The 27,666-nt window shown below is 39.0% G+C and overlaps 2 protein-coding genes across 2 annotated transcripts in view; both read right to left on the bottom strand.

Moving 5' to 3' along the window:
* LOC133015150 (histone H2A-like) overlaps positions 1 to 27,666 on the bottom strand; it is a 543,969-nt gene that overhangs the window by 326,377 nt on the left and 189,926 nt on the right. The gene's annotated exons all lie outside the window — the stretch shown is intronic.
* Positions 997 to 25,065, bottom strand: apoba (apolipoprotein Ba). Its single transcript, XM_061082279.1, has 29 exons — positions 24,937 to 25,065; positions 23,998 to 24,039; positions 23,255 to 23,367; positions 23,015 to 23,160; positions 21,647 to 21,794; positions 21,244 to 21,384; positions 20,889 to 21,013; positions 20,709 to 20,785; positions 20,165 to 20,621; positions 19,663 to 19,807; positions 17,218 to 17,364; positions 16,799 to 17,010; positions 16,373 to 16,580; positions 16,099 to 16,269; positions 15,701 to 15,904; positions 14,427 to 14,600; positions 14,110 to 14,315; positions 13,838 to 14,020; positions 13,484 to 13,614; positions 13,025 to 13,235; positions 12,674 to 12,846; positions 12,397 to 12,572; positions 11,757 to 11,878; positions 11,296 to 11,669; positions 3,422 to 10,996; positions 3,221 to 3,332; positions 2,818 to 2,850; positions 2,523 to 2,709; positions 997 to 2,400 (listed from the first exon to the last, which is right to left on the bottom strand). The coding sequence occupies exons 1-29, from the start codon at positions 24,992 to 24,994 to the stop codon at positions 1,267 to 1,269; spliced, it is 13,185 nt and encodes a 4,394-aa protein (XP_060938262.1). The 5' UTR covers positions 24,995 to 25,065; the 3' UTR covers positions 997 to 1,266.

The raw sequence follows: 27,666 nt of genomic DNA, 5'->3' as shown, positions 1-27,666 counted from the left end.
GTAAAACAAGTAGAATACAGAGAATGTAATAATACCTTTTTCAAACTAACTGTAATTTCCCTTTTTACTCATAAAACAAGCATTAAGTCTTGCAATCAACCTTGTTGAGCTATATGATCTGATATAGATCTGATCTTTTTTGATTAAAAACAGATAGAGTGGATGACCACTCCTACATGTCCTGGGAGGAGCAAACATAAACCCATACACTTGTCTCTCTTTTGTTTATTCACAACTTTGTACAATATCACAATATCATCACAGGAGTTCAGATAGAGCTCAGGTTTATCAAAGGCTTTTCCCCCATCATGTTTTTCTTTTAAAAAACAGTTACATAACGGTTAATTAAAAAATGAACTTACCCTTAAAAAATGAACTTAACCTTATGTAAAGGTTTACAAATCACATTTTTAACTATTTGTTAGCAAATATATCTTAATCTGAATAGTCATCAGTAAATGTTGCTCTCAGATAAATGGAGTGGACATGGAGCTTTTGGGATCAATTGTAGGACTGGGACAATTAACCATTGCCCCTTGCTGAGTTATCCAACCTTGTATGTCATGGCTATTGAAGTAAAACAAAAAAACTATTGTGTTCTGTGTATTTTGCTTTGGTTCTAGCTGACTGGTGGGTATTATACATATACAGACCAAGGGAGGTTAAATGGTCCGTGTGGATGGGAAGTGGGACAGCTTTGCTCAGTTCCTGTTTGATTCTCTTAGTGATTTATTGAGCCACTTTTTTTGTGTGTGTGTGCGTGAGTTTGTGTGTGTGTGTGTGTGTGTACTGGGGTGGTGTTTTTAATCTGAAGCATTTTGTGTTACAGTTTGTATGAAATGTGCTATATAAATAAAGTTTGATTAATTGATTGATTGCTTGACTTGAACCTTTTCCTCGAATGAGTGATGTAGAAATTTCATATAGTTGGTTAAATGTTATACTACTGTCTTTAAGACAGATAACTTTGCTACTTACAGAAATGTGGAGTCACTGTGAGAAATTCAAAGATTTGTTTTTATTATTGTTTAATTGACCACCATCATCAAACAATATCTTTCAATACATGCTAAACATTAATTGGGCATAACTGTATAAATTGTCAAGTTGAAAGCAATATCACTAGAGAATAACTTGTGTATATTTCATAGGAACTAAAATTCCTTTAAACTAATATTTATTGGCAATGTACAAAAAGTCAATTTTTTTTACCCGGACATAAATGTGGTTAGCCTTGTTGAAGAAATCCTTGATTCACTGACTGGATCACATTGGCCAGTTGCTGAAAGACTTCCAACGGAAGGGTAAGGGAATTTCCATTTCAGCCTTTTTATTGGTCACTCTAATGTATGGCGCTGTGCTCTGTGATGCCCTTCTCATTAAGTCTACACCCTCGGTAAGTCCTCCCAAGAGGTGTGACTGCAAAATAGAAATAAACTCCTTGGTATTGTTATTTGCACTTTCCATATTTAAAGCATTATAAGCCTCTTGAATCTTTAGTTTGGTAAGGTCTTTGTAGTCACCCATCTGTCTCTTTGCCTTCTCAATGTGGTGTTTTGAAGATTTCAGAACCTCTCCATAGACAGCATCAACTTGAGAAGCAATTTCTACCTTTTCTTCTTTCAGGTAGGTAATAATATTCGTAGTTTTTTCAACAATCACTTGAAAGAGGCTATTAACTGTGACATGAATCAAACTGTGCCCCCTACGCAGTGATTCTCTTAGCTGATCATATGCAGATCTGGTAGTAAACTCCAGTTTTTCTATGATCTCCTTTCCATTGACAATAACCTCGGTCCCAGGTATGGTGAACTCAATCCCCCTGATGAATCTAGAAACCTTCTCCATGAGGCGGGCAAACCTTTGGATTGCCCTGTCAGTGGCTATTGATACAGACCTATGAGCATGAACAAACATGTCATGTAATGTTGAGAGCGTCTCTTCAGATCCAGGCACTGTAAACTTTGTGGCGTTCAGCAACTCTTTGACTTCAATTAGCAAGGCCATTATATGTCTATCAACGCGTTTTAACACTTGTTTAGCATCCTGAGGTAGTGTGTCTAAAACAACCTTCACATTTATTGACTCCCCAAGGTGTTGGACAGAACTCTGCAGTGAGTTAAGAGATATAGGGACCTCATTATAGACTCTCTCGATGGCATTGGAAACTGTGTTTTTTAGCTTCATGCTGCCTCGGTTGAGGTCAAAGCCAAAGTGGGCAGTGTGATACTTGTTAATGAATTTGAGTACGGCATTGTTCATAGCAGGAATCCTCTCCTTGGTACCCTCAATAGCATCATTGAGGAAATCCAGATTCCATGACATCTGTAAGATTAACTTCTGAGAGCTTCTCAATGTGGCTTTGGCAGTGAAAACATCAGTATCCTTCTCAGGAGTAGACTGAAATTGATGGAAAAAATGAGAATATTTGCAATTAAAGGTTGCACAGCATATACCGTGATCCATCTGTAGATTTAAAACAATTTGGGATTTTGACAACAATATGCAAATAAAAGATTTACCATGTAGCGACTGAACAGTTTTCCAATCAGTTGTGATGGAGACTTTCGCTGAAATTGCAATCCAAGGAAGCCAGAGGTTGAAGAAGACATGGATGCTGTGATGCCATCTTTGCGGGAAGCGAAGCGGAAGCTCACATCACTAAATGTTGGGCTGGTGATGTCCACATTAAGAGTATGACGAGACTCCCTGTAAAACAGGAAAAGGGTTAAGGGAGTATTTCTTAGAGTGCATTTATTTCACACAAAAACTTATGAGAAGTGCTGAAATATGCAGAAAAAGAAAAAAAAGTCTTACATCGAATCAGGCAGAAGAGTTTGGCGTTTCATTCTGAAAGAAAAAACAGCTATATTTATAGTACAATTAATCAAGATTTATCTTGTTCAACCATAGGCAGCAGCATTACATATAAGCTCATGACACCTACCAGACTGCTTCAGAAAGTCATGGTAGCCTTTTTGAGATTAGCTCTCTAAAAATTCTGCTCAAGAACCATAAGGTAACTAAATGGAAATTGGTTCTTAGAATACTGTCTAATAATATATCTCTTTGGACTTGGAGTTGTATGAGAGCCAAGATTTAGCTTTAAAAAAATAACTATTACTTATTTTATTCCACCTATCTTCTAATTTTTTTACTGTTACAGAGGTTAAGCTGGGAAAAAATATATAGAAGCAGAAAATATACTGTATACACTTACCTCAGGTTGCGCGCCAAAACATGTTGCCAGTTAATATTTACATCATTGTGGATTAAGTTCCCTTTCCCATGTACATCGATTCCTCCATTATCAAATCCAAGGTTTGCAGTGGCTGAGGAGACATCAATAAAATACGATCTCTTTATATTGAAATATCGTAATTCAGACAAAATGTTCGAATAGAGTGTGATCTAGTCTTACCAGAAAAGTCATATTCCAAGAAGATCATGGTAGAAGTGCATAAGGAATTCAGTGAAGTTGCAAGGCTAGAGTCCTTTTTCTCCAGATTGGCAGTTGTTGATACATTATAGATAGGGGATGACATCTTAAGAGTGGCACTAAGAGCCCCAAAAGCTGGGATAAACACACTTGCTGGCAAATGTAGGGCAATTTCAGGAATTTCAATTCTTTGCTCTGGAATTGTAATTGTTGGAAGTTCAAAGTTTGAAATCTGGCGTGTAACGTCATCGAGACTGATGGTATGCTCTCCAATGCTAAAAGATTTTGGCAGTGTGAAAGATGAGACTGTGATTTCATATTTTGGCATCTTGAATGAAAGGAATGACATTTTCCCTTGCAGATACTCAATACTAATATCGTAACTGGGCACTGACATTATTGGCAAACCAGGGAGCATGATTTCAAACGCTGGAGTGGTAATTCCCTTTGGAATCTTCAGGTTCTTTGGATCAATTGTAAATGGTTCCACGTGTAAATTGGTGAATGGCAAATCAAAGGGTGGAATTGAGATCACAGGTGGAAGACTTAGATGATCAGCAACATCAGAGGTTTCAAAGCGCATATCTATGTTCTTAATGGAGTGTGAAATTTGTTCTCCCCAAGCTGGTAAAGGAATGTGAATTTCAGGAATGCTAAAAGTGATTCCATTTTCAAATAGTTTAGATGGTATTGCATACTCCTGGCCATCCGGGGACTTTGTATACACAAAGCCATAAGATATGTTAAGGAATTGTAAGCTGTCCATAGTTGTGACCTTGTCAAATTGTAACACATCCCAGAGGGTCCTCTGATAAATAGGTAGCTTAACTGCCTTCAAGAAAGCTAGGTGGCCTTCCACTGATTCAGTCAAATCCATGCGTACCTGAGATTCATCGTTCAACATGAATAAATCACAAGCATGGGTAAGAGATGTCAGTTGTTCCTTACCACTCCAGGCAAGGGACTGCTTCTCTGAGCTGATGGCCAGGTTGATGCTCTGAATCAGTCCAACATCACCCCAACTACTTGGCTGACTTGAATCAATGTTCAACATAGCCTTGAGGTTTGTTAAAGGAACAAATTCCAATTCTCCTTTGACAATGTGCTGTCCATTTGTGTTGAAAGATGCTGATTTAACAGTGTTATTGCACATGCAATCCATTGTTGCAAACATTCGCTGGGCAGAAACCTCAAGAGCCAAGTTCTTGTTCAAGTCGACCTGGAATATGTTATTGTTTGAGCTTCGTTCTTGCTTCTCTTCGTTCTTAATGTGTGAGTTTAAGGTTGTCCGGACAGTTGAACGCAGACGGTTGGCATTAAGGTAGAAACTGGCCTCATTCTCTAGGTATCCAATAAAATTACAACTTCCCATTGTTGTTAAGTCGGACTTCCCTTCGGTAGACATTTCCAGTGAAACATAGGAAGAAAGTGCCTCCAGTGCCCAGTTTATATCAAGGTTTCCTTTGCCTACGGATTCAAGCAGTGGAATGTTAAACATGTATTTGAGTTTTTTCTTGGAGGCAACAGTTGGCTTGATATTGGTATTTCCGATGAGTTCTTGGCTGACTTCTAAATGGAGGAAGGGTAGATTGATTATTGCATTGTTAGCTACAGAAGCTTCCATGCTCCTTTTTGTGAAACTAACGGCACATTCATGGTTTGCTTCCACATTGTTGTGCTCCATGGATATGGTACTGGCAAGTTTTATTGCTCTCTTCATTGTCAGACTGGTTGTGCCATCAATTTTTCCATTTAAAACATCAAACACAGATGTTGAGGAAGCACCAAATCGAGCAACAATGTCTGCCTGGTTGTAAAGGCCAGCATTAGCACTCAAGGTAATCACTGTGGATTTGAAGGAGAAATCAAAAGTTGTGTTACCCATGGCCGGAATCACAATGTTGTTCTGAATGGTTGGTAGTGTCAATGTGGGCAGCTTTATTTCACTTAGAGTTTCTGGAACATGGATGACAGGTAGCTCTAAAGATGGTAGCACAAGGGTATACGATGGTACAGAGAAACCCAGTGCTGGAAGTTTGAAGCTTGGTGTACTGACCTCTTTAGGAACAAAGTAGCTAAAAGCCGGCATCTCAGCACTGAATGCAGAAACGTCAATATTAAGAATCGGTATTTTGTATCCAGGTAATGTGAAGATTCTTGGAGGCAGGCTAGAAGTGTCAATTTTGTGTTTGATATACTGTGACTTTGCCCGATTGTATGAATCTTTTAGAAGCACAACTACTTTGTCTCTTGATTGTTCAAATTGGGCCTGAATGATGTAAGCGTTATCACTGATGGCATTGTAGATTGGCTCAAGGTGTAATTCAATGCTGTGCGAATCTGGATTCTTGTGGTAATGAAGCCTCAGGCTCATATCGAATGACTGTTGAGGAGTGGTAAGCAGGGTTTTGAATCCAGCCTGTTCCCACAGAGATAGATGTCTGACCTCAGGGGTTTTAATTTCAAGATAAGGGATGACTATTTCTGGGATAGAGAGAGGAACAGTCAGAAAGTCCAGATTAGCCTCTGCAGTAGCTGATGAGTAAAAGAGGATGTCTACATCATTGTTTTCTGCTGTGAAGTTATGATTGTACTTGTACTGGTTGAATCTTGCCAGGGCAAACCAACAAGAACGCTGCTTGTCAGCATTTACTATGACTCCATAGTCATGTTGGAGATCCACTTTACCAGTGAGTTTTAAGGGGAGGGACATTCTTGAGTTTACTTTATTCTTAATGTCAAGCACAATCTCAAATGGATGTGCCAAAAAGTCCAATGAGTTGGACATGGATCCAATCAGACTCCCAGTGAATTCTGCATCATGAGAGGCAGTCAGTGCAACTTTCAAGTCTCCAATATGTGTCTGTGCATTTAAAACCATAACACTTTTCTTGACAGATGGGACTTCAGTTTCACATCGTGCTTCAACAGTGATATGGCTTAAGCTTACTGATTCAGCAGTCAGCGATTGCTTTGATTTCAAAGCCTTACAGTCTGTTTCTCCAGTAAACATTAACTTGGCAGTGCTGAAATTGATGTTTAAATCTATATTGCTTGTGTGTGTGCCTTCATCAGAGTAGTCTTTAATGGACCACTTGCCATTACCAGAAGATTCTCCAGTCACAGTAATTCTGCCAGATTCTATTGCAGCAGCAATATTCTGTTTCAGTGATGCCTGACTTGAAGTTTCAACTAATGGGATGTCCGCATTGTGGTTGTACGTTGTGTCTATGGCTGCATATATTCCACTCTTCAAAGTAAGTGACATATTGTTGACCAAGTCTGCTGTGTACATTTGGGTTGTGACCTTGGTATTAGTCTTGGCAAAAGCCTCAGCAGAAGTGCCTGTAAGTGTTAAGGATCCCTCATGATCAATGGAGAAGGCCATGTGTGTAGCTTTAACGGTTTCTGTGAATAGCAACTTCTTCATTCTGGGAGCACCCAACTGAGCAGTGGCTTCAAAGTTATATTCAAGGGGCTCAATTGGCGATTTTGCATGAGAAATAATAGTGGCTGTGAACTGTGGGTTTGTTGGTGTGGTCGTCGAGTTTTCAATCTTTCCCGTGGTTACAAGAGTGTACCGTGGGGAATTCACTCTAAATTCTCCATGAAGTTTACCGAAAATTGGGATACATATGTCACTGGGAACCTCAGGCAATTTGATCTCTGGAATTGTTAGCATTGTGATTTCAAAGTCCTTTACATTTAATTTGGGGATGACGATGGCTGGAAATTTTATTTCTGAAAGAGTTATTTCTGAGAATGATAAATCTGGTAGGTCCGATAGGTAGAGACATTTTAGGTCACCAAATATTTCCTCAGGGTCAGGCATTTGGATTTCAAATTCTTTGATGTCATCTATGATTGCAACAATCTTTGCTTTGATTTCATTGAAGTCTATGGTAAAGGCAGGGATTGTGTAGGAGTTCAGAATAGTAAACTCAGGGACTGATATTTGAGCCGGGATGTTAATCTCCTGCAGTTTGTTCAGATTGATGATGAATGACGGAATGACAAGGTCAGTTAGAGGTAAAGTAAAGGTGCCAACTTCAATCTCTGCTCTTTTCAGTGCATCCAAAATTCTATCTACAGTTTTCTTTATCTGGGAAATTACCTTATTGTCATTTACCACTTGTCTTATCTTCTCTATCAGCTGGTTAAATTGCACAGTAATGTAGGCAACCATATTGGTGTAGGATTCACTGGCTCTTTGGATGTGAATGTACATTTCATCTCTGATATCCATATCAAGGATTCTTTGTCTCATGTCCTCAAGGATATCCTGCACTTTCAGCTTAATGTCATTGTAAAATGTAGTGTCAATCACCTTTTTTAGTTTCTTTACAGCTTCTGCAATATTTGTGTTTTTGAGTTTATCCAAATATGTGTAGATGGAGTTTTGAATCTCTTTAAAGAAATCCCTAATGGCCTCAATTTTTTGAACTATCTCATATGTTTTTATTTGCTCGTTGATATAGTTTGTTAGGTCAGCTATTTTATTGTTGATCTCATCAACAAATGCACTGTGATCAAATTCCTTCATTGACTTTAGCATTGATGATATTTGTTCATTAAGGGCATCAATGTTTTCCTTAAAGTCAGTTGCTCTAAGCTGGCTTGTCACACTGTGAAGGAATTGCATAGTTTTATCATAAACAAATTCAATGTTGATAGATTTCAAAGCATCTGCTACAGACTGAACAGTCTCTTCAATTTTTAACTCCTTGACAAGTATCACCATATGATCCATTAATTCTTTAAGTTTACTGTCAAGATTGTATTTTAAAAGTAGATCCCTAATGTAGGCATACACACCATTGAGTTTGTTGGGGATTTCATATTCATCAATCCAGTTAACGATAACATCATGCATAGATTCAATCACTTTTGCTATTTCCGAAGAGGGAATTTTATAAGATAGCTCCTCAAAATACATGGCCAAATTGATTGAGAGAAGGTAGTCATTTATATCTTGGAAAAACCTGTTGATGTCAAACTTCTCAATTGCCTGTTTTAGTTCAGACAGTTTATCTTTTAATATGTCTACTATTCTATATTTAGAATCAAGCTTCTGCAGCCATGCCGCACTGGTTTCTGTGAGTTTCTGTAAATTAATCTGTCGGATAATGTCCTCAATTGCATGAAGTGCTTTAATAAGCGATGGCTTGATTTCATACTTCTCATCAAAGGCTTGAAGCTGATTTCCAATCTTTGAGAGAACATTGGTTATCTTGGCAGAAAGATGTCCTTCCTTGAGATTGTTTTTTACTGTAAGGATGAGCTCTCTTATTTTAGTGGCACTGTCCATCACTGTGTTTTCCAAGTTATTTTTCAAATTGTTCATCACAAGCTCCAAGTCATCAATTGTTATTGCAAATTCAGTGATGAAAAAATCTAGTTTTGCTTTTACTTGATTCACTTTGTTCTCTAATTCAATCTTTTGAATGAAGTCACTCACTTGCATTGGTAGTAAATCTAACCTGGCTCTAAAGTTAGTGACTACCTTATTAATATTTAAATTGTTAATGAAATGTTGAAGAGATTCTAATGCTTGTACAAGTGTGTTCTTGAGACTCTCAAAAGCAGCAGGAAGGCTCTCAATGAACGGGATATCAATGATATGACACTCACTGTTCTTGTCATACTTGAGAAAACCAGCCACATTGAACTCTTCTGTTTCTGGTTGTGATCTCTGGGCTTTGCTCAGTTTGCTGAAAATGTCTGTTAATATTGCTCCTGAAAACTCGAAACCAATCTTCTCAGGATTATTGTAAGTAGTGATGTCCTGGTTGTATGCGTGGTTGTTCAGTTTAGATTTTACTTCCCAGGTCATATATTGGTTATTCGGTGCCAGGAGGCCATCAAATTTGCTGTCTAAATTAGTGGAAGACTCTCCGCTTGGAAGGAAATGTTTGCTTGACACCCGGCTGTCATGTGAGTATGCAAGAGCCAAAGGCTCAGCTTTCACTAACAACTTGCTGTATAGTTGTCCGGTGTGCTGTGCATATAGATTAATTTCTCCATCACTATTGACAAGAGCATCAATAGTGACACTGAAAGGCACTACCATGGTGCGAATGGTGCTGTCCAAACGTAGTGGCTTCGAGTTTATTCTTGCTTCACATTTTGACTTTGAGGAAAGTCCAGCAAACTCAAGTTCACAGTTGTGACTTAGCTGGGCATCCATTATATCTCCAGACATGCTGAATTTCATTGTACCAACCATATCTTCATAGGTCAGTTCATATGAATGTTTAATGTTGTGTTCTTCTCTATATGCTCCCATTATAGTGCCACTCAGATCCAACTTAATTGGCTCAAGCTTCATGTGGCCTTCATTCTTTAAACTGACATCATAAAATCTGAGGTCATTTGTCATATCAACTGATGCAACAAATGGCTTCATATCAAGACTGGTATCTTGCTTGTAGTAAACATCTTCACAGATGATGTTGTTAGTCTTTGAGGTAAGAGCTAGGGTCCACAGAGTGAGAGTCAGGGTTTGGCTATTTTCTGTTTTCATCTGCTTCAATGCTCCCATGGTATTGCTCGCAAAATTCAGAGCCCGATGGTTGAGTACAATATCCATGTTGTTTCTTGTGGTTGCATCATACGCATTGCCCTTGAGTAAGCCATGCAAGGAGGCCTCCACGCCTGTGAGTTTACCCTCGATGTTCACTTCTCCGCGGCTCTCCTCAGCCATTGCTTTGGTCCAGGAGGACAGGGAGGCCCCATTGTTGTCTATGGCACCATTGAAAATATTCTCTATGGTCACAGGGCTACATTGAATGCCGTTAGTTCCACTTGTGGTCAGACCATTTCTTCCAAACATAACAGAAGCTTTGTGCAATCCTCGACCTGTGGCAAATGTGAGGGAGCCTTCAGAGTCCACCTCAAGTCCATTCAAATCCAGGGATCCTGTTATAAGTGAGTATGCCCTATTTGTTTCATCATCTGCCTGTGACTCAATTCGGAGGATGGCCATTTGATCAGACACACCAAGTTCAATTTTGTTACTGACAGATTTTTCCATGACTGTGGCAAAAGCATTGCATTTTAGGATTAGTTGTGCATCCTTATACTTGAGCTCTGCTACATGCTTGAGGATGTCATTCTGGGCATTGGTTTTAGACACAATATTTAACTCAGAGTTTGCATAGACTCCATGAATTCTGTTGTGAATTTGTATAAATGGCGAGTCAAAGTGCAGGGTGGACTCTCCTCTTCCCTCTCTATCTTGTGGACGCAGATTGTAGCTGTTTGTGTAGGAGGAGTTGGTGTAGAATGAACCTATTCTAAGCAATCCATCCAGGGTGCCATCTCCTGAGACTTCATCTGAATCTAGAGTGGAAGTTGACTGGCCAGAGTAATAGAGAGAGGCCTGCAAGCCCACTGGACTAGAGGCTTCCATCTTATAGTTAGCTTTTGCCTTCAATTTGTCTGTAATCCTTAAGGTTTCTAAGACACTGAAGCTTGTGTCAATGAGGCTATGGCTGAAGGAAGTATTTAGAAGATACTTGAGATAGTCATTAGCTCTTCCAGACGTCATCCCAGTTCCTTGACACAAACAAAAATAAATTATATTACTATAACTATCTGTAACTACACAGGAAAAGATCTAGAATATGCTCTGACCAGATGGTTTATGTTATGTTAAGCATTAGTTCATAATTCATTTTAACACATCTTGCAGGAACCCCTGCAATGTGCATCAGATGGATATCCAGATAGAACAAACTAAATTTCATGAAAACTACACAAGGACAACTTAGTCTTAACCATCTACGTGAATGCAGCAAAATCCTACAGCAACATTTTTTATCATGAATAATCTACATTTTTTTGAAGGTTCTTACCTTCAAGCTTGTATGACAGTAAGTTGATAGGTGATTGAGCCATGGCCTTGCACTGCACTATGTAGCTGGGGAAATCAACAGAGTTGTTGCCCCCAGAGATGGAGCCTTCCCATTGGTAGAAATTGCTGTTGATCTTGGTGGATGCTTCAGCCAGACCGAGAAGGGGTACAGTGAAATCCAAAGAAGCTGGTATAGTAAATGATGGTAATGGATAGGTTTTGGCGGGGATATGTAGGCCTATCTCTTTTAAATCTATGAGGGGAATAGACAAAGTGGTTGGAATGTTAAGTTCCTCTGACTTTTTGCCTCCAAGTGGAAGAGAAAGCGAGATGGCCAGCTTATCCTTGTTGAACTGGTAACGGAACAAGCTGTCACTGTTAAGGTGAAAAAAAGGAAAGGGGGTTAAGACCATATTTATTTGAAAGCAATTATTTTTTTCAAACTCTAGATTAAATACTTACAAGTGTAGAAACAGTTTTTCAGGCACAGCAGGCAAGCTGAGATCTGAGATGCTTATTTTACTTCGTAGGTTTGCAAGGTAGGGAACGCGTGCTGTTAGTTTGTCCAGCCATATGTTACCTGCCTTCAGAGTGACATGAAGATCAGTTAAATCTCCCTTTAAACAAAAAGTACTTCTGTAAAGCACTCAAATTACACATAGTGACAGAGAGAGAGAATCATGATGATTCTTTGTCGAATAGCTTTGTACTCGCCAATCAATATGGATTTGGATTGGATAGGATCTCTACATTTTCCAAAACTTTGACTCATTAGCAGTGAGTGTAGGCCATTCAAATTCGATGCGTTGCTTTTGCAACACCTGAATGCAGAATTGCAGTTTTAGTAAATTTACTGAGTTTGCATGTGCATGAGTCTGTTAGCAACTGCCCAATGTTTTAATTATGGCGATTTATGTCACAGACTTTTTTCCTGGATAAAGCTTTGTACCTAACTTCCTAACTCCACCAATTTTACAGGGGGAGATGCATGTTCTCAATATGTCACTGAATCATAATTGATAGTGGCCAAGACCACACATTTGCAATGATGATGTCAGGGTTTTAGGAAGAACAATATAGTGTCAAATGTCAAAGCACATACCTCAATTCCTTTGTTGACTATGTGACGAAGTTTCATATCAGACTTTGCCACTTTCTGGTCCAGGACATCGTCAATGAGCTGCTGCAGCTGCTCATGATAATTTGTTACATCTGGGATCAATTTGTGAATCTCTGAATTCACGTTGGATTTCAGCTCAACTTCAAACCTGTCATCATCTGTAAAGAAAAATTCAAAACGCATGCAAACACTTATAATTAAATGACTATTCTTAATCTGAGTTATTTCTTGAAGATCTGACTGAATAGCTGTAAGTTACCATATTTAAGTAAAGCTCTCTGTTGGTACGATGTCTCAGGGAGGGTGATGATTGTCTCTAAGTCCATGAGCACATCTTCATCCCTCTTTAAGGTTGCAGTGACAGACGCATCTGTCTTCAGAGAGGGGATGACCATCTGCAGTTGCAGCATGGCACTCTTCATCATGTCAAGCCTAAATTTTAATAAATGACATGTATGTTGATAAGAGACAACTTAATTTGTTAATTGTTTGCATTTCCTGGGATGTTTCTCATCCACTCATTCCCTGTCTAAAGGGCCAAGAAACCAGGCATCGCAGCTTACAGGCTAGCAATGTCTATCATGAAAATGATTAGAACAACAGTACAAACCTTGTACGTCCAACAAGAGTCAGCTGTGGGATGTTCCTGTTTGTGATGTCAATGGTGATACCTCGCATCTTCTTTTCCTTAGCATCACTGTCAGTTACCGCCAGCTTGATGCCTGCTTCCACATCATAGTTAGGAATGACGACCTCAGAGGTGAACATTTTCTTATTGCGGTTGTATTTCAGAGTTGCAGTGGCTTCTGTTGAATCATCACCTAGAAACAGCAGACATTAAACTTATTTAGCCTAAGCTTATTGCGTACCTTCAGGAATTCTTAACGATTAAAGGTCATGACGGTGCCAACTTGGGACAGTGAGGCAAAATCCAGGGTTATGTTCAATTGCATTTTCTATACCCATTGTTTTTTTTAATCACAACTGCATGTGTTAGCCGTATGATTACTAGCTGGCCAAAACTCATATACATACAAACAGACATACACAAATGTTATAATAGATGTACCTTCTGCCTTCACTGTTAGCTTCAGAGTGTCCACTTTGTGATGACCCTTTTTACCCTCTCTGAGTGTTTCAAAAGTGATGGTTGCCGTGTACTGTGAAATGTCTCCTGTGGGCTGGATTTCCACTGCAAACCTGCGTGAAATTAAATGTTTCAATAAATCTGGCACTCTGGAAAAACCCTGTTGATTCAATAAAGGAGGACTCCATTAGGACAATGTAAATATCAAACAATTACAGAGATACACTATTGATGTATTAGCTACCCAAATATAAAATACAACAATCAGAAATCGCAGATCAGAAATCCCCACCAACTGATGTTCACTTCATATTTTATAATGTAGCCACCGCTTACATGGTTTCTCCAGTCAGGAGGAAATATGGGGCCTTGTCCATGGAAGCAGCATAAGGGTAACGCATTATTTTGCAGAATTTCAAACCACTGAATAGGAGCTGGCAGTCAGTTGAGTCTGTCTTGTCCTCCACCAGTGATGGCACTATTTTCGTTTGACCGGAGGAGACTGACAGCAGCTTGTTGCTGTATTTCAACAAGAAAAAGGACAGTTATGAATACTGAGAGAAAACGGTTAAATGGCTTTTTTATCATTTGACCCAGGTGACACTGACCTAATACGAAGCAACTGAATGTTTGACTCAGGAGCAGGTATGGACAGTCTCATCTGGTTTCTGTTCATAATGACCTCAGCATTGATGGAACTCTGATGGTACATATTAGTGTGCATCTCAAGCCCAGCCTCCACATAGTCTGGAATGTGAACACCCATTTGTGTGATAAATTCTAGCCCAAGTGATGGCATGAAGGACAATTTAGTCTGCAAGGAGAATAACAGAACATAATAGCTGTAAACAATGACCCAGTTTCATTTAAATAAAATTATATATTTTTTTTTTCAATGTAGGCAACAATGAAGAGCTTAACTTACTTTCCCGCTACGACCTGAGTGAACCAGACCTCCTTTGGCACCAGGTGCAAACACACCAGCCAATGAGAACTTCAGAGGGAAACCAGAGGCAGTAGGTAGAGAGAACGCGCTCTCCATGAAGATATAGTGGGCAAAGACTTCATTGTCAGTGCTGGAAACCAACGATGAAAGGAACTGTTGGAAGGAAAACCCAGTAGTTTCTATGAATACATCACTTTCAGTTGATGATCATTAGAGTGCTCTATCAAATATGTAAATGGCTCAAAATAAGGCAAACAATTTAAATATTCCATGTCAAAGGTTGCTGTAAGACATAATTAACATTAAAACTGTGATTTTTGGATATAAATATATCCTTCATCACACTGCCTAGCATTGTTATTATGATCACATTAGCATGCTGACATTAGCATCCAGGTCAAAGTACTGCTATGCCTACATATAGCACCACAGGTCTGCTGGCATGGCTACCAACTCTTTGGCTCAGACCTGGTATTAACGTCTGTCTGAGGTGATTCAAATCACAGGTATCAATCAATCAATCAATCAATCAAATATTATTTGTATAGCCCATATTCACAAATCACAATTCATCTCATAGGGCTTTAACATGGTGTGGCATCCTCTGTCCTTAACCCTCAGCAAGAGTAAGGAAAAACGACTAAAAACCCTTTTAACCCCTTTAATTTTAGGTAAAAATACGTAGAAACCTCAGAGAGAGCCACATGTGAGGGATCCCTCTCCCAGGACGGACAGAAGTGAAATAGATGTCAAGTGTAGGAAAACATCATCGGGATTAATGTTTTTAGCAGCATTGATGAGGGTAATCATTTTAAAGGATAACTTCAATACTATATATCAAGCAGTCCTGCTGCAATCATAGACAGCTCTATTGTTGAAACAAATCACTACATGTAGATTTTTTTATAATTTCAAATGAGAAAGTATTATTATTTCAGTGTAGATCTGGGAAATGAGATCCAATCACAAGTGGTCACTCCAGACACATGTGGAGATGCATTCTAATGACAGGTGTGAATTGTTGTACTGCATTGTGGTTGATGTTGATACAAGATCTGGCCAAGGCTTTAGTTCACAACATTGAGCTGTCAACCAACTCTTGTTTTTAGTCATATAGCCAAGGGAACAAAAATTTTTGTGTTTATGCTGTTAAACAATTGGCCTTGATACTTTTCATGAATTCACTCATTTCTTCTGGATAAAAAATACAGTTTAAATAGACAAAGTTCATGTCAGCAAACAACAGATCTAACCTTGGCTGGTAGAACCTTGAAGAAAACATGGTAGTACATGTTCAGAGTTTCAACCATCTTTCTCATTTCACTGGACTTCAAGTATCCTATCTCATTTCCCAGAAGCCGCAGATAGGTGATGGCCTCCGGTGCTTGAGAGAAACGGACTTCATCCATGAGCTTCTGGAGGCTGTTTGTGATATCTTTCAGGAGATCCTGTGGGACCTGAAGACATCTATGTTTTAGCCTGTATCCATGCAAAAGCAATGATGCTGCCACACCGCTCAGACATAACAGTATTTCCATGTTACTTCATGACAGCTTTCATGTTCAGTAGTAAATGTTCAAGTTGAGGCAATGTTTTATTCATGTAGAATAGACAAGCACAATATGTTAAGTCTGTTCAAAAATCATCTCACCTGTCTTTTCATTCTATTTCTGTCTGGGGCGATTCTGTCCAAAACAGGTCTGAGCACCTGGGCTTTGTCCTCGGCCCAGTACATGACTTTGGAGATGGAGTCAGGGAAGAAACCCTTCTCTCCAAAAAGAGCATCAATTGTTGGTTCAAATCCTGTTCCCTCAACACCAACCTTGATGGGGTGGAGTGTGAATAGAATAGATTGTTTGAAAAATCTTTGCAAAGCTCATGCGAATGCCTCCACTACATATAAAAATGTGTTCTTGAAAACATACCTCAAAGATGTCATAGTTGTAATCAAAAACCCTGAGTGTTGTTTCCAGCATCACCTCCTTCGGTAAAGTATCCCTGCTATCGAAGATGATGTTGGTTTGTGCTGAGCCCAGACGAGAGTCTATTTTGTAGTTGTGTGACATGCCATCAAAAACCATGTTTAGAGGTGATGGATGGTCTGTCAAGGCCAACTCAATGTATTCCCTGAGTCTTTAGGAAGGAGCATAAGGGATGTCAGATGGCTCAGGGCAAAACAGCAATCATGCTATTTTCTTTCTCAAATCAAAAACTCCTTGTAAGATTTGACCATACACATAAACATGAAGCATGCCAATAATCCATGGATAACCTCTTTACGTGGACTGTAAACGATTTATTTATTGTACATGTTCAATGTAATACTATATTGCTGCTGGCTGATTACTTACTGATACATCTGTGGCTCATCAGAGTTGCGGATGTTGTTCAGGTGAGAGACCAGGAAGCTCTTGAGCTGCCCGTCTTTCTCGTTCTCCAAATTGTTCACAATGTGTTTAATAAGGGCTTGATGTGGGCTCTTCATCAAAATCAGGTAAGCTGCAATACGTTTTTCAACGGAGCTCTGCGTGTCCTTATAAACCTCCATGACAATGCTTCTGACCTGTAGTTGACCAAATGATAAATTACTGAATGTTTGTACAGAAGATCTTCACAATATTCCATTGTCAGTTATTAACAATTATATTCTATTTATAATCATGATATGGTGCTCTTTACTGCTGTTATCTTTATGTTAATTTGTTAAAATGTCAAACAGCACATGTATTCATCATCACACTTCCATGCATGTACTAGAAGTGTGTGTTACCTCATCATTCATGTCCATCAACCTTAAGGCCTGTATAGCTGCCTTTTGGTTAGATAAAGGAATGTCTGTTTTCTTAGCACATTGCAAAATGGAGGAAATCAAGCTGGGGCTGACAGCCTGCATGGCTTTGCCCATGACACCAACGATCTAGAGAAGAAGAAAAAAAATAACATCTTGGATACTAGGATCTTGAACCAAATTCCACTAAGTTGACTCATCAGTGAAGATACAGTGCCTTGCATAAGTATTCACCCCCCTTGACATTTTTCCCATTTTGTTCTGTTACAAGCTGGGTTTCAAATAGACTTAAACTGACTTTTTCCCATTTGATCAACACAATATGCATAGTACTTTGAAGGTGCAAAATACCTTTTATTGTGACACAAACAATAATGAGAACAAAAAAGTTGACATCTGTTGGCTGCATAAATATTCACCTCCCTGAGTCAATACAGGGTAGAACCGCCTTTCTTTGCAATTACAGCTGCAAGTCTTTTGGGGTATGTCTCTTGCAGCTTTGCACATCTAGAGATGGAAATGTTTGTCCACTCTTCTTGGCAACAAAGCTGAAGCTCAGTCAAATAATGGAGACCTTCTTTGAACAGCAATTTTCAAGTCTTGCCATAGATTCTCAATTGGATTTAGGTCTGGGCTTTGACTGGGCCATTTCAAGACACTAACATGCTTTGATATAAACCATTCCATTGTAGCTCTGGCTGTATGTTTATGTTCATTGTCCTGCTCGAAGATGAATCTCCACCCCAGTCTCAAGTCGTGTGCAGACTGCATCAGATTTTCCTCACGGATTGCCCTGTATTTAGCTCCATGCATCTTTCCCTCAGTTCTGACCAGTTTTCCTGTACCTGCTGAAGAGTAGAATCCCCACAGCATGACACTACCACCACCATGTTTCACTGTTGGGATGGTGTGCTCAGTGATAGGCAGTGTTGGGTTTCCACCGCACATAGCGTTTTGCATTAAGCCAAAAAGTTAAATATTGGTCTCATCTGAGCAGAGCACCTTCTTCCACATGTTTGCCGTGTCTCCCACATGGCTTGTGGCAAACTCCAAATGGGATTTCTTATGGTTCCCTTTCAACAACGGCTTTCTTCTTGTCACTCTTCCATAAAGGCCAGATTTGTGGAGTACACAACTAATAGTTGTCCTGTGGACAGATTCTCCCACATCAGCTGAGGATCTTTGCAGCTCCTCCAGAGTTACCATGGGCCTCTTGGTGGCTCCTCTGATTAATTTTCTCCTAGTCCGGCTTGTCAGTTGTCTTGGTAGGTTTGTGGTTGTGCCATATTCTTCCATTTCAAGATGATGGATTTTATGGTGCTCAGTGAGATGTTCAAAGCTTGGGATATTTATTTATAACCTAACCCTGCTTCATACTTCTCCACAAATTTATATTTGACCTGTTTGGTGAGCTCTCTGGTCTTCATGATGTTGTTTAGTAATGATCCATAACAAACTCTGAGGCCTTCACAGAACAGGTGTATTTATACTGAGATTACATTACAGACATGTGGACCCTATGTTCTAATTATGTGACTTGCAAATGTGACTTGTGAAGGCAATTGGTCACACCAGATCTTTGTTCAGGGTTTCACAGTAAAGGGGGTGAATTAGGGCTGCTCAATTAATCGAAATTTAATCGTGATTACGATTATGGGGTCAAACGATCTTTGAAACGATTATTTGGCATTTTTTTCTAAAGAGACGCGAATGCGCAATTCAGTCCCTCCCCTAAAGCATTCAGCACGGCCCCGCTGACTGGCACTCACTCTCTAGCAGCCGTAACGTGAAGGAGACGAGTTGTGTGTGTGGGGACCGGCGGTGTTTAAAAAACAGCGCGAGTGGAAGTGTTCCGTCCGGCGCAGCGTCCATTCTCCAGCGCGCTACCGCCTGGCTGTTCACACCGGACCCGCGATTATCCGCTTGTTGTTGTATGTAACCCGTTCAATTTAGTTGTTCGGGAGTAAATGATGATGATCCTCATAGCCATCCCCCCCCTCTCTTTTTCTCTCTGTCTGTGTGCTTGTAGTGGGGGGGCAGATAGGGACATTTACCGGAACCGAAAGTGACTGGTACTTCCGGTTAGACTTCAGAATAAGGGCACATATTAATAATCTTTTGAATAATCGTGATTTTGATATTGTCCAAAATAATCGTGATTATGATTTTTTCCATAATCGAGCAACCCTAGGGTGAATACATATGCACTCAACACTTTTCAGGTTTTTATTTGTAAATAATTTTGAAATCCATGTAATATTTCCCCCCACTTCCAAATTATGATCCATTATATAAAATCAGAAAATGAAATACATTTTAATCTGTGGTTATACCATGACAAAATGTAGAAAAGTCCAAGGGGGGTGAATACTTATGCAAGGGACTGTAACACGACTGTATGTGAGATGTTTGCGTGATCATCATTACCTTCAGTACAAGGAAGGACATCTCATCAGGGTCAGTGGGAAATTCAGGGTTATCATCAAGGACTTCTCCTGAGCAGTCTTTTAAGAGCGTCTCCATAAACCTTGACACATCTGTGACCTCTGGAGTAACCTCTCCTTTATGGAACCTATGGACAAGTGACAGCTAATTTTAATTTTCATTCTTTCTCAATGCTGAATGGCTTTCACAACATTGTGTCACAAACATTTTAAAGGGTTTACACGTTTAAATATCTCCACTTTAGGAAGAGAGGTGAATGGTGTGGAATTTAAGCCTCAGCATTTACTTGTATGTATACAATCTCATCATGTTAAAAGTTTGTTTCGCATTTGTGAATTTATCAGTGGGAAACCTTCGCCTCCCCGTTCACTTCCAATCAGTATGAGAATAAAACAATTGCTTCCTGTGGTGAAGCACATAGCAGCATTGCTTTGCATGGAGTAAAGCTTTGTGGAACTTTGACCCACAACATCCATATACTTACTTCTTGACTGTGTTGGCCAGAGCATACATGATTGCCTTACTCTGTTTATACTGAGCCATGCTGAGCATATCTCTGACACGTGCTGCATCAGGATCAGCCTGTAGACTCAGCCCATAGACTAGAGCATCCACCTCTAGTGACACCCCATCAATAGTCCTGATGGCCTGGAGGATGGCACTGGTGCACTCCGGAGTCCCACACTGGAGCAGAGCCTGCCAGGTAAGCCAGCCTGATATATCTAGCATTTCAGTGACTGTCTGGCTCAGGGTCTCATTCCTCAGGACACGCAGGCTGGACACCAGCTTATGGAATAGACTGGGCCTCTTCTCACCCAGGTCTGTGCCTGCTAAATCCACAAGGTCCTGAAGTGTGCTAAGCGCACTGTCCTTCGTCTGGACTGGAGCTTTATCATCAGGGTCTTCAAAGTGGAGAGGCTTGCTCTGGCTAGGGTTCACATCTGTACACACATAGTTATGTTTTCAATCCAGGATGTGGACTAAACCTATACAATCAGGCTGCAGACATGCTTCAAATGACAGCTCACCAAATACTCTGTTGTTGATCCTCTTGGAGCTTTGAAAGCTGACATCCTGGGTCACCACAGATGATATCCCATTGTCCCTGCAAAGCAGATTAGAAGGTGATGCAAAGTGTATATTGATAAACACGCACACACACACACACACACACACACACACACACATGCATGCAAATGATGACTTACTCATAGGAGAAGGGCAGGTAGATGTGTTTTTCTGTGCATGTGGCTTTCAAGATGTGCTTTCCCCTGTTATCAAACTGGTAGTCACAGTCTTGAGTGCTTGTAATAAGCTTTGACATGGGATGATGCTGGGAACAAAAATTAACAATGAGTGTTCACAGTAATGTATACGTTCAATTTGCAGGAATAATTAGACCATTTTATTTTTGGCAACCTTCGGGATCCATCCCAATTTTTTGTAAACCATTTTAAATACAAGTGGTTGTATTGGACATACAAAATAATTTTGATACATCCCATTGAAAAAATAATAATAGTAAAATAGGAATATAATACTATTAAATTAAATCTCTCTCACCAGTTTTTGCAGCAGGGCCAATGGGCTGCTGGCTAGTTCTCTGCTATAGAACTGGTCACACTGAGACAGATCTCTGGACAGTTTTACATCTGTGGTGCCATTCACCAGGTTGTCCGTTACACAAAGGCCATGCACTGTGCTCTGAAAAGACAACAAAAAACAGGGACTTAGCTCATAAATATTAAAAGTATTATACATACAAGTGTAAGTGTGTTTATTGGCAGGTTGTCGTTTACCATAATTTGGCCTGTGCCATGTTATTTTCCTGTGTATAACCTCCTTTGATTTCTCATATGAATGCTGTATTGATAACTGTATGCTACAACCCATCTTCATGTGCACACCCTCCTGCTGAAGTTGTGCCTTTTCTTGAATCCTCTTTGGGTTGTGTGAGGATACTAACCATGATGCTGTGCTGTCCCTCCTCCACAACTGGCACCATGAGTGCCGAGACAATTCCTCTCTTAATGTTGAGGAGGTTGACCTGCTCGTCTGTCTCGGGGTAAAGCTGGACAGTGGTGACGTCCTCTACAGTGAACTTCAGAGGGTTCCTGAATGAAGAATAGACAAACCACAATGTTACATTTAACAGTAAACATGGCCATCAATTCAACTCAGGAAAGTCTTACACTCTTTTTGTTCTCGTCACTTCAAATATGTTTTGGTAATCTGACAGTGTCCTGTTCCTGAACAGCATGGTGCCAAAGAATTACTGTAAAGTAATTATAATATCTCAATGTGCACACCAACTGATGTATTAGGAGTACATAAAAGATTATTTACACAGGTGGACAAAATTGTTGGTACCCTTCCGTTAAAGAAAGAAAAAAACACAATGGTCACTGAAATTACTTGAAACTGACAAAAGTAATAAAAATTTACTGAAAATTAACTAATGAAAATCAGACATTGCTTTTGAATTGCGGTTTGTTTTTTTAAATAATTCTGTTGAACCACAATTCAAAAGCAATGTCTGATTTTCATTAGTTAATTTTCAGTAAATTTTTAGTACTTTTGTCAGTGTCAAGTTATTTCAGTGACCATTGTGGGTTTTTCTTTCTTTAACGGAAGGGTACCAACAATTTTGTCCAAGTCTGTATGTATACTGTATCTTAATTCAGAGTCAGGTATTAAAGGGGATCTTTCAAGCCTTAATCTGAGTTTTTAGTAAAACTATAAATCACAATTCTTAATTAAAAGGTGCAACACACAAAGCGAGTATAATCATTGCATATTTAAATAACTGGAAAACATTTTATTTCTACACTTAAACTAAATGTATTTTGAAGTTGTCAAGACATAGAGGGAAACATATATTTGATATTTATATCATTATTCACCAATAGTGTAGTGTAAAGACTCCGATATTTCACTTTAAATAAAAAAATGGCTTGGAGAACATCAGAAAGCATTGATCAACACTCCAAAACGGCTATTGAAAAGTGATAGAAATTTCGGACATTTTGGGAAAAACATTATAACTTTCCTTTAACTTTTGGGGCAGTGGGGAGTTTTGAACAAATTATTTACATGCAATCAAATTTTAAGATGCAGATTCAAACATCTTGCAACATTTTAATTCATTAGGAGTTATGTATGGAAGCCCATGATTTTAAAATGCCTTAGATTTCAATTATAACTTTTTAATGATAATGCAATCTACCCAACATATAAACATTTGCTTTTCTTCCCTTTTTCTTTTTTCATCTCATCACAAAGGAGATGTCACAATACTGCATGTGTATTTGCCCACATTAAGGTTTTCACTAACTTTTCCATGGCAGCCTTGAAGGCCTCGGAGCCAGGGGCCTGCCTGTAGATTGGCTGACCCTGGGCATCCGGGACAGACCCCTCACTGAGAGCACAGTTTCTGGTGTGCATGATGAAACTGCATGCTTGGGGGACTTCGATCTCGACCTAATGATATGTTACAGCAGACACAGGGTCAGCAGAGAGACAGAGAGGCACCTCAGATAAGAACTTTCGTTTGGGACACATAACAGTCACGTACCTGACAAGAGACTTTGGGGCCGTTCCTCATGTTGGCACTGCCCACTACACCATTTCTGCTCTCTGTTGTGTACTGGTACACGTATTTCTTGTAGGCCTTGAATCTGGATGCCACTGCAGTAAGATGATTGTATCACATAGTTATACTGACTCTCTGAATGTGTGTCTCTTCAATGCTCTAAGTGCTGATCAACTAATTTCGAGCCAACGGTGGCTTTAAAGGGAGATAACTGTCCCTATACCAAACCTATAGTGATTACTTTGTTCTATATTAGATAATTTCAGTCAAAGTTCCAAATCACAACCAGGGAGGAGCAGTGAATGATTTAAGTGATGCTGTCAACAATGAAAAACTGTTATTGTACTGAATAACAAACAGCACTAAGCAAGAGTTCATTAGAGCTTGCTGCTATCTCCTGTAAACAAGTCATGTGTTTGTTAGTTTAGCACTGCAGGTCAGTGTGTCTGTGAGGAACACCATATCACCCACCCCCTCTATCTACCCTATGCACATACACACTAAGCTCACATAGGTACAAAGAGCATCAAGCCCCTTCTAGGAGTTGAGAAAGTCCAGTGTTTGGAAATTTGAATAATTCAAATTAATTTAGGGTTTTTTATTGCTTAAAAAAATCCACGTACATTTTTATAAACCATAATAGTACAATAGCCTAAAGAAAACAACTCAATTACGTTGTTTAATTAGATTTTGAGTTAAATTTTGATTAAATGACATCTACTTACATAGACATGTTGAAGTTGGTTCATTGATGTCACTGCCTTCCTCTGGAAAACAAAGAGTAAAATATTGTGTGAATACTAAACATTATGTCACTTAAAAACTGTTGATTACAACTCAACTGAGAAATTGTACAATTGGCTTGAAAAGGCGTGGGCAGAAATATATTTTTAGTTGAGTTATATGTCCCTTTAAATCACCAGCTGGGGCAAGTACACACACACACAAACACACACAAACACACACAAGAACTATTAAAAAAAAAGGATTGTTCTTGATTACATAGTACCGATAATAGGATAAAATACAAGTACAAAAAAAAAGTTAAGTTTAACTGCATCAAATATGTCAAATAAATAAAAAAGGACTGGGTGGGTTATTTTTTTACGTTTATTTCCTTGTATTTTAAAGCGATGGTTACATCTATATGTTCATAACACATTCTGCAATTGAACTGCAAAGGGTAAGCTGTTTTATGAACTCAAATATTGTTTCTACACATATTTACACACCCTATATGCGTATTTCACCCTGGAATTTATGTATTTATTTAATCATTTAAAACTCAATTTAAAAAATAAGCCTAGAATATTTTAATTACCTCAATGCCTGCTGTAAATTCCTCTACCACATTTTGACTTTTTTTATGGAGGTATAATGGACGGCACCATGTGACCGCGTGTGAGACTGAAGCTTTGTGACTCGACTGCAGAACTGAGCTTGTTGGTTTTATTCCACTTTTTTTCTTATATTTTTCTTAAAAGATTGTATGATTAAGATAAAATCTTAATCATAAGTATGTTGGCTGGGAACTATATATAAATATATATATATATATATGAATGTGTGCGTGTTACAAAAAAATTACAAAAAAATAAGCATGCTAGCAAGATTTAGCAAAAGTCCTACTCCAATATGTTAAAATAAAATAGATAACTACTTACGAGCCAAAGTGTAGCTGCTCAACAGCAGTAACAGGCACAGCTTCCTATAACCCATCATGGGCTATAATAAAGAGTTTGCTCTGTGTTCTTTAACTCTTCAGTCTTGACTAATACAGCAACACTTCTACCCCAACCATTTATAAAGTCCCTCCCTGTCCCTCCAGGCCTCCTGAAGTATATAGACACAAAGCTTGGAAGGACATCCCAAAGTACAAACTCTAATCAAAAGGCAGAGACAGTAATAATCAATACCACAAAAAAAGTATCACAGATTTGTTTATGTTTGGTATTTGGTTCTAATTAGGTTAAGACCGCACACAGTACTTGATAAATAAGAAAGAATTCAATATTATTGCAATTTGTATAACTTGTACATCACAAGCAGGGCTCGGCCACGTGCTATAGAGTGGGATGCTTCTGTGTACTTTTCGTTGTACATTACAGAAACGGTCGTGATTCCAATGTAAACAAGGGCAGGCTCAACTGAAACACACAGGACTGAAAATTGTTTAAACAAATCCAAATCAAGGTTAGTTGGGCTGCATGCATAAAGATAGTTCATTTGCATTATGTTTTGCCTCTTTAATTCAAGAACCTCTTCATGCATTTTTGTGTGAGAAGTCCTTAATCAATATCATAAAGGTTTAATTGCATGGACAATATCCCAGAACTGAGTTAGTATGACATAACCGTTTTTCCTTTTTTTAAATCTTCCTGACTAGGGCTGACTCACAATAGAGGGATATTTATGTTTGAATCAATCCATGCACACTTTGAGACAAAGGCAACTTGAATAATAGGTCATGTGTATTATATCAGTACACTTACAACTCAAGTATTCCCTGTATCAGTTCAATCACCAGGCAGCTCTTTTCACAGGTCAGAGTTCACCTTTGTTCACCTTTGACCAAGCTGATGTGTTCAGACAGCCAATAGAAAAACTGCTGCACTGTGTTCTGAATTGGAAGAGTTACTCATTTGTACTCCTTATGCAGTGAAATGGTCCCTGTCTGTGTTTCACTATTATATATTTGGATTAATATCGGTGCCTCATTATTGTGTCTGTTGTATTTTACTGTTGTAAACTGCTGGGGTTCGCTGACTGACTTGAATGGGAAAGTTATTGAAGATTCACTGGATGATAAGTATTTGGTGTGTATGAATGATGGCAGAGGAACCACGATTAACATATCAACAGGTGCAGAATCAGCACATCACATTAGTGTCTAGCCATTTGGCTGGAGTAAGTGGCTGGCACGTTTGGATATCTATATCAGTTGGTAGTCTCTTGTGCAGTAGGGGAAACAATTGAAGTGAGAGCAGGTGGAAGAGTCCAAAAATGTAGATTTGAAGCCGACAGTTTCGAATTTGATCAGCGCCATCTTGGTGATTTGAAACCAGGCTGACGCGTACCATATTTACCATATTTGGACCAATAGGAGGAGCTGGGTCTGACCTCTGACCTCCAACTTGAGGACTGTAAACACACCCACCTACACTGGACACTGACCACACTGTCCTCTCAACTGCGCTGAGAACTATCTGCTAACACAGTTAGCCTCCATCATCTCAGGTAAAGATCATAATGTTTAATAATCAGAAAAGTTAGTGGTGCAAATGTCCACATATGCTCTTAAATATGTATTTAGTAATGAGTCAAACTGAAGTTAGTTTGTGAGCGTACACTGTGTTTAAAATTTGCAGAACATGAAGAGACGTGTGATCAGAGGTGAGCTGCTACATGAGCTGTGATGAGTAACATCTCCCGGACTGTTTGCATCTTTCGTCCATCACCATCATTGCAGTCAAACATTAAGTTAAACATTTTAAATGTACGAGCAGCTTGTGTTCCTCCAGTCTTTGGCCTTTACTCTTAAAGTAAACAGACGACTAAATCAAGTGCTGTAAAATGTATATAAAATACTATTTCACTATTGTGCTTTCTCAATTTGAATATTTCTACTGTAAATTATACTCACTGAATATTACACACTAGAGATTAATCTTCCTATAGTGAAGATCATGTTTGATCCACCTTGATCCACAACTGTTACATTTTTTGTTGGATTATAAATTAATTAATGTAGTTTATGTGCGATAAAGTTATCTATGAAACTCTGTTTTACCACTTTTTTTCATGATTCTAAGGAGCACGTCTGGTAAAAAGCAACATACACAGTATTATAATCATACAAGAACCCTTTGATGAACGTGTTGTTGGAGTTCAAAATTAATCACAGGCCTTTTACATTTGCACTATATGTTATAAAATGTTACTACCACCTCTAAAAACAGCCGAAATAAGTAAAAGGTAAAAGACCGAATCTGAGAATATAGTGAATAAAACACAAGTTCTTTGTGTCTGTCATCTCAGAGGAAACTGAACGTGGTTTATTAATTCTATTGATTCATCATCACATCTCATTAAAGAATCAAACTTGTTGTTATCCAGTCTCTCTCTTCCACATCCTGAAGAATGGCATAAAATTATTCTGCTCCGTACATGAGGTCTTCCTTCTGTTGACACCAGTCATCTGATCGTTGGATGAGGTCCAGTTGTTTCACATCATCATCATCACCAACTAAAGCTTCAGTCCTTCTGCCTCAAGTAGATTCATGGCTGATTAAAAAAACATACACAACAGCAGCATAGAGAAATAGAAAAGAATGAATGAATTAGTTGTAGAAATAAAGACCCTGGCACCAAGAGAAGTTGACTAAGGATAATAG

This window comes from Limanda limanda, chromosome 12 (assembly GCF_963576545.1).
Source record: "Limanda limanda chromosome 12, fLimLim1.1, whole genome shotgun sequence".
In the NCBI taxonomy this organism is placed as follows: Eukaryota; Metazoa; Chordata; class Actinopteri; order Pleuronectiformes; family Pleuronectidae; genus Limanda; species Limanda limanda.
The sequence above is the reverse complement of the archived record's forward strand: the minus strand, read 5'-3'. Positions and strand labels throughout refer to the sequence as shown.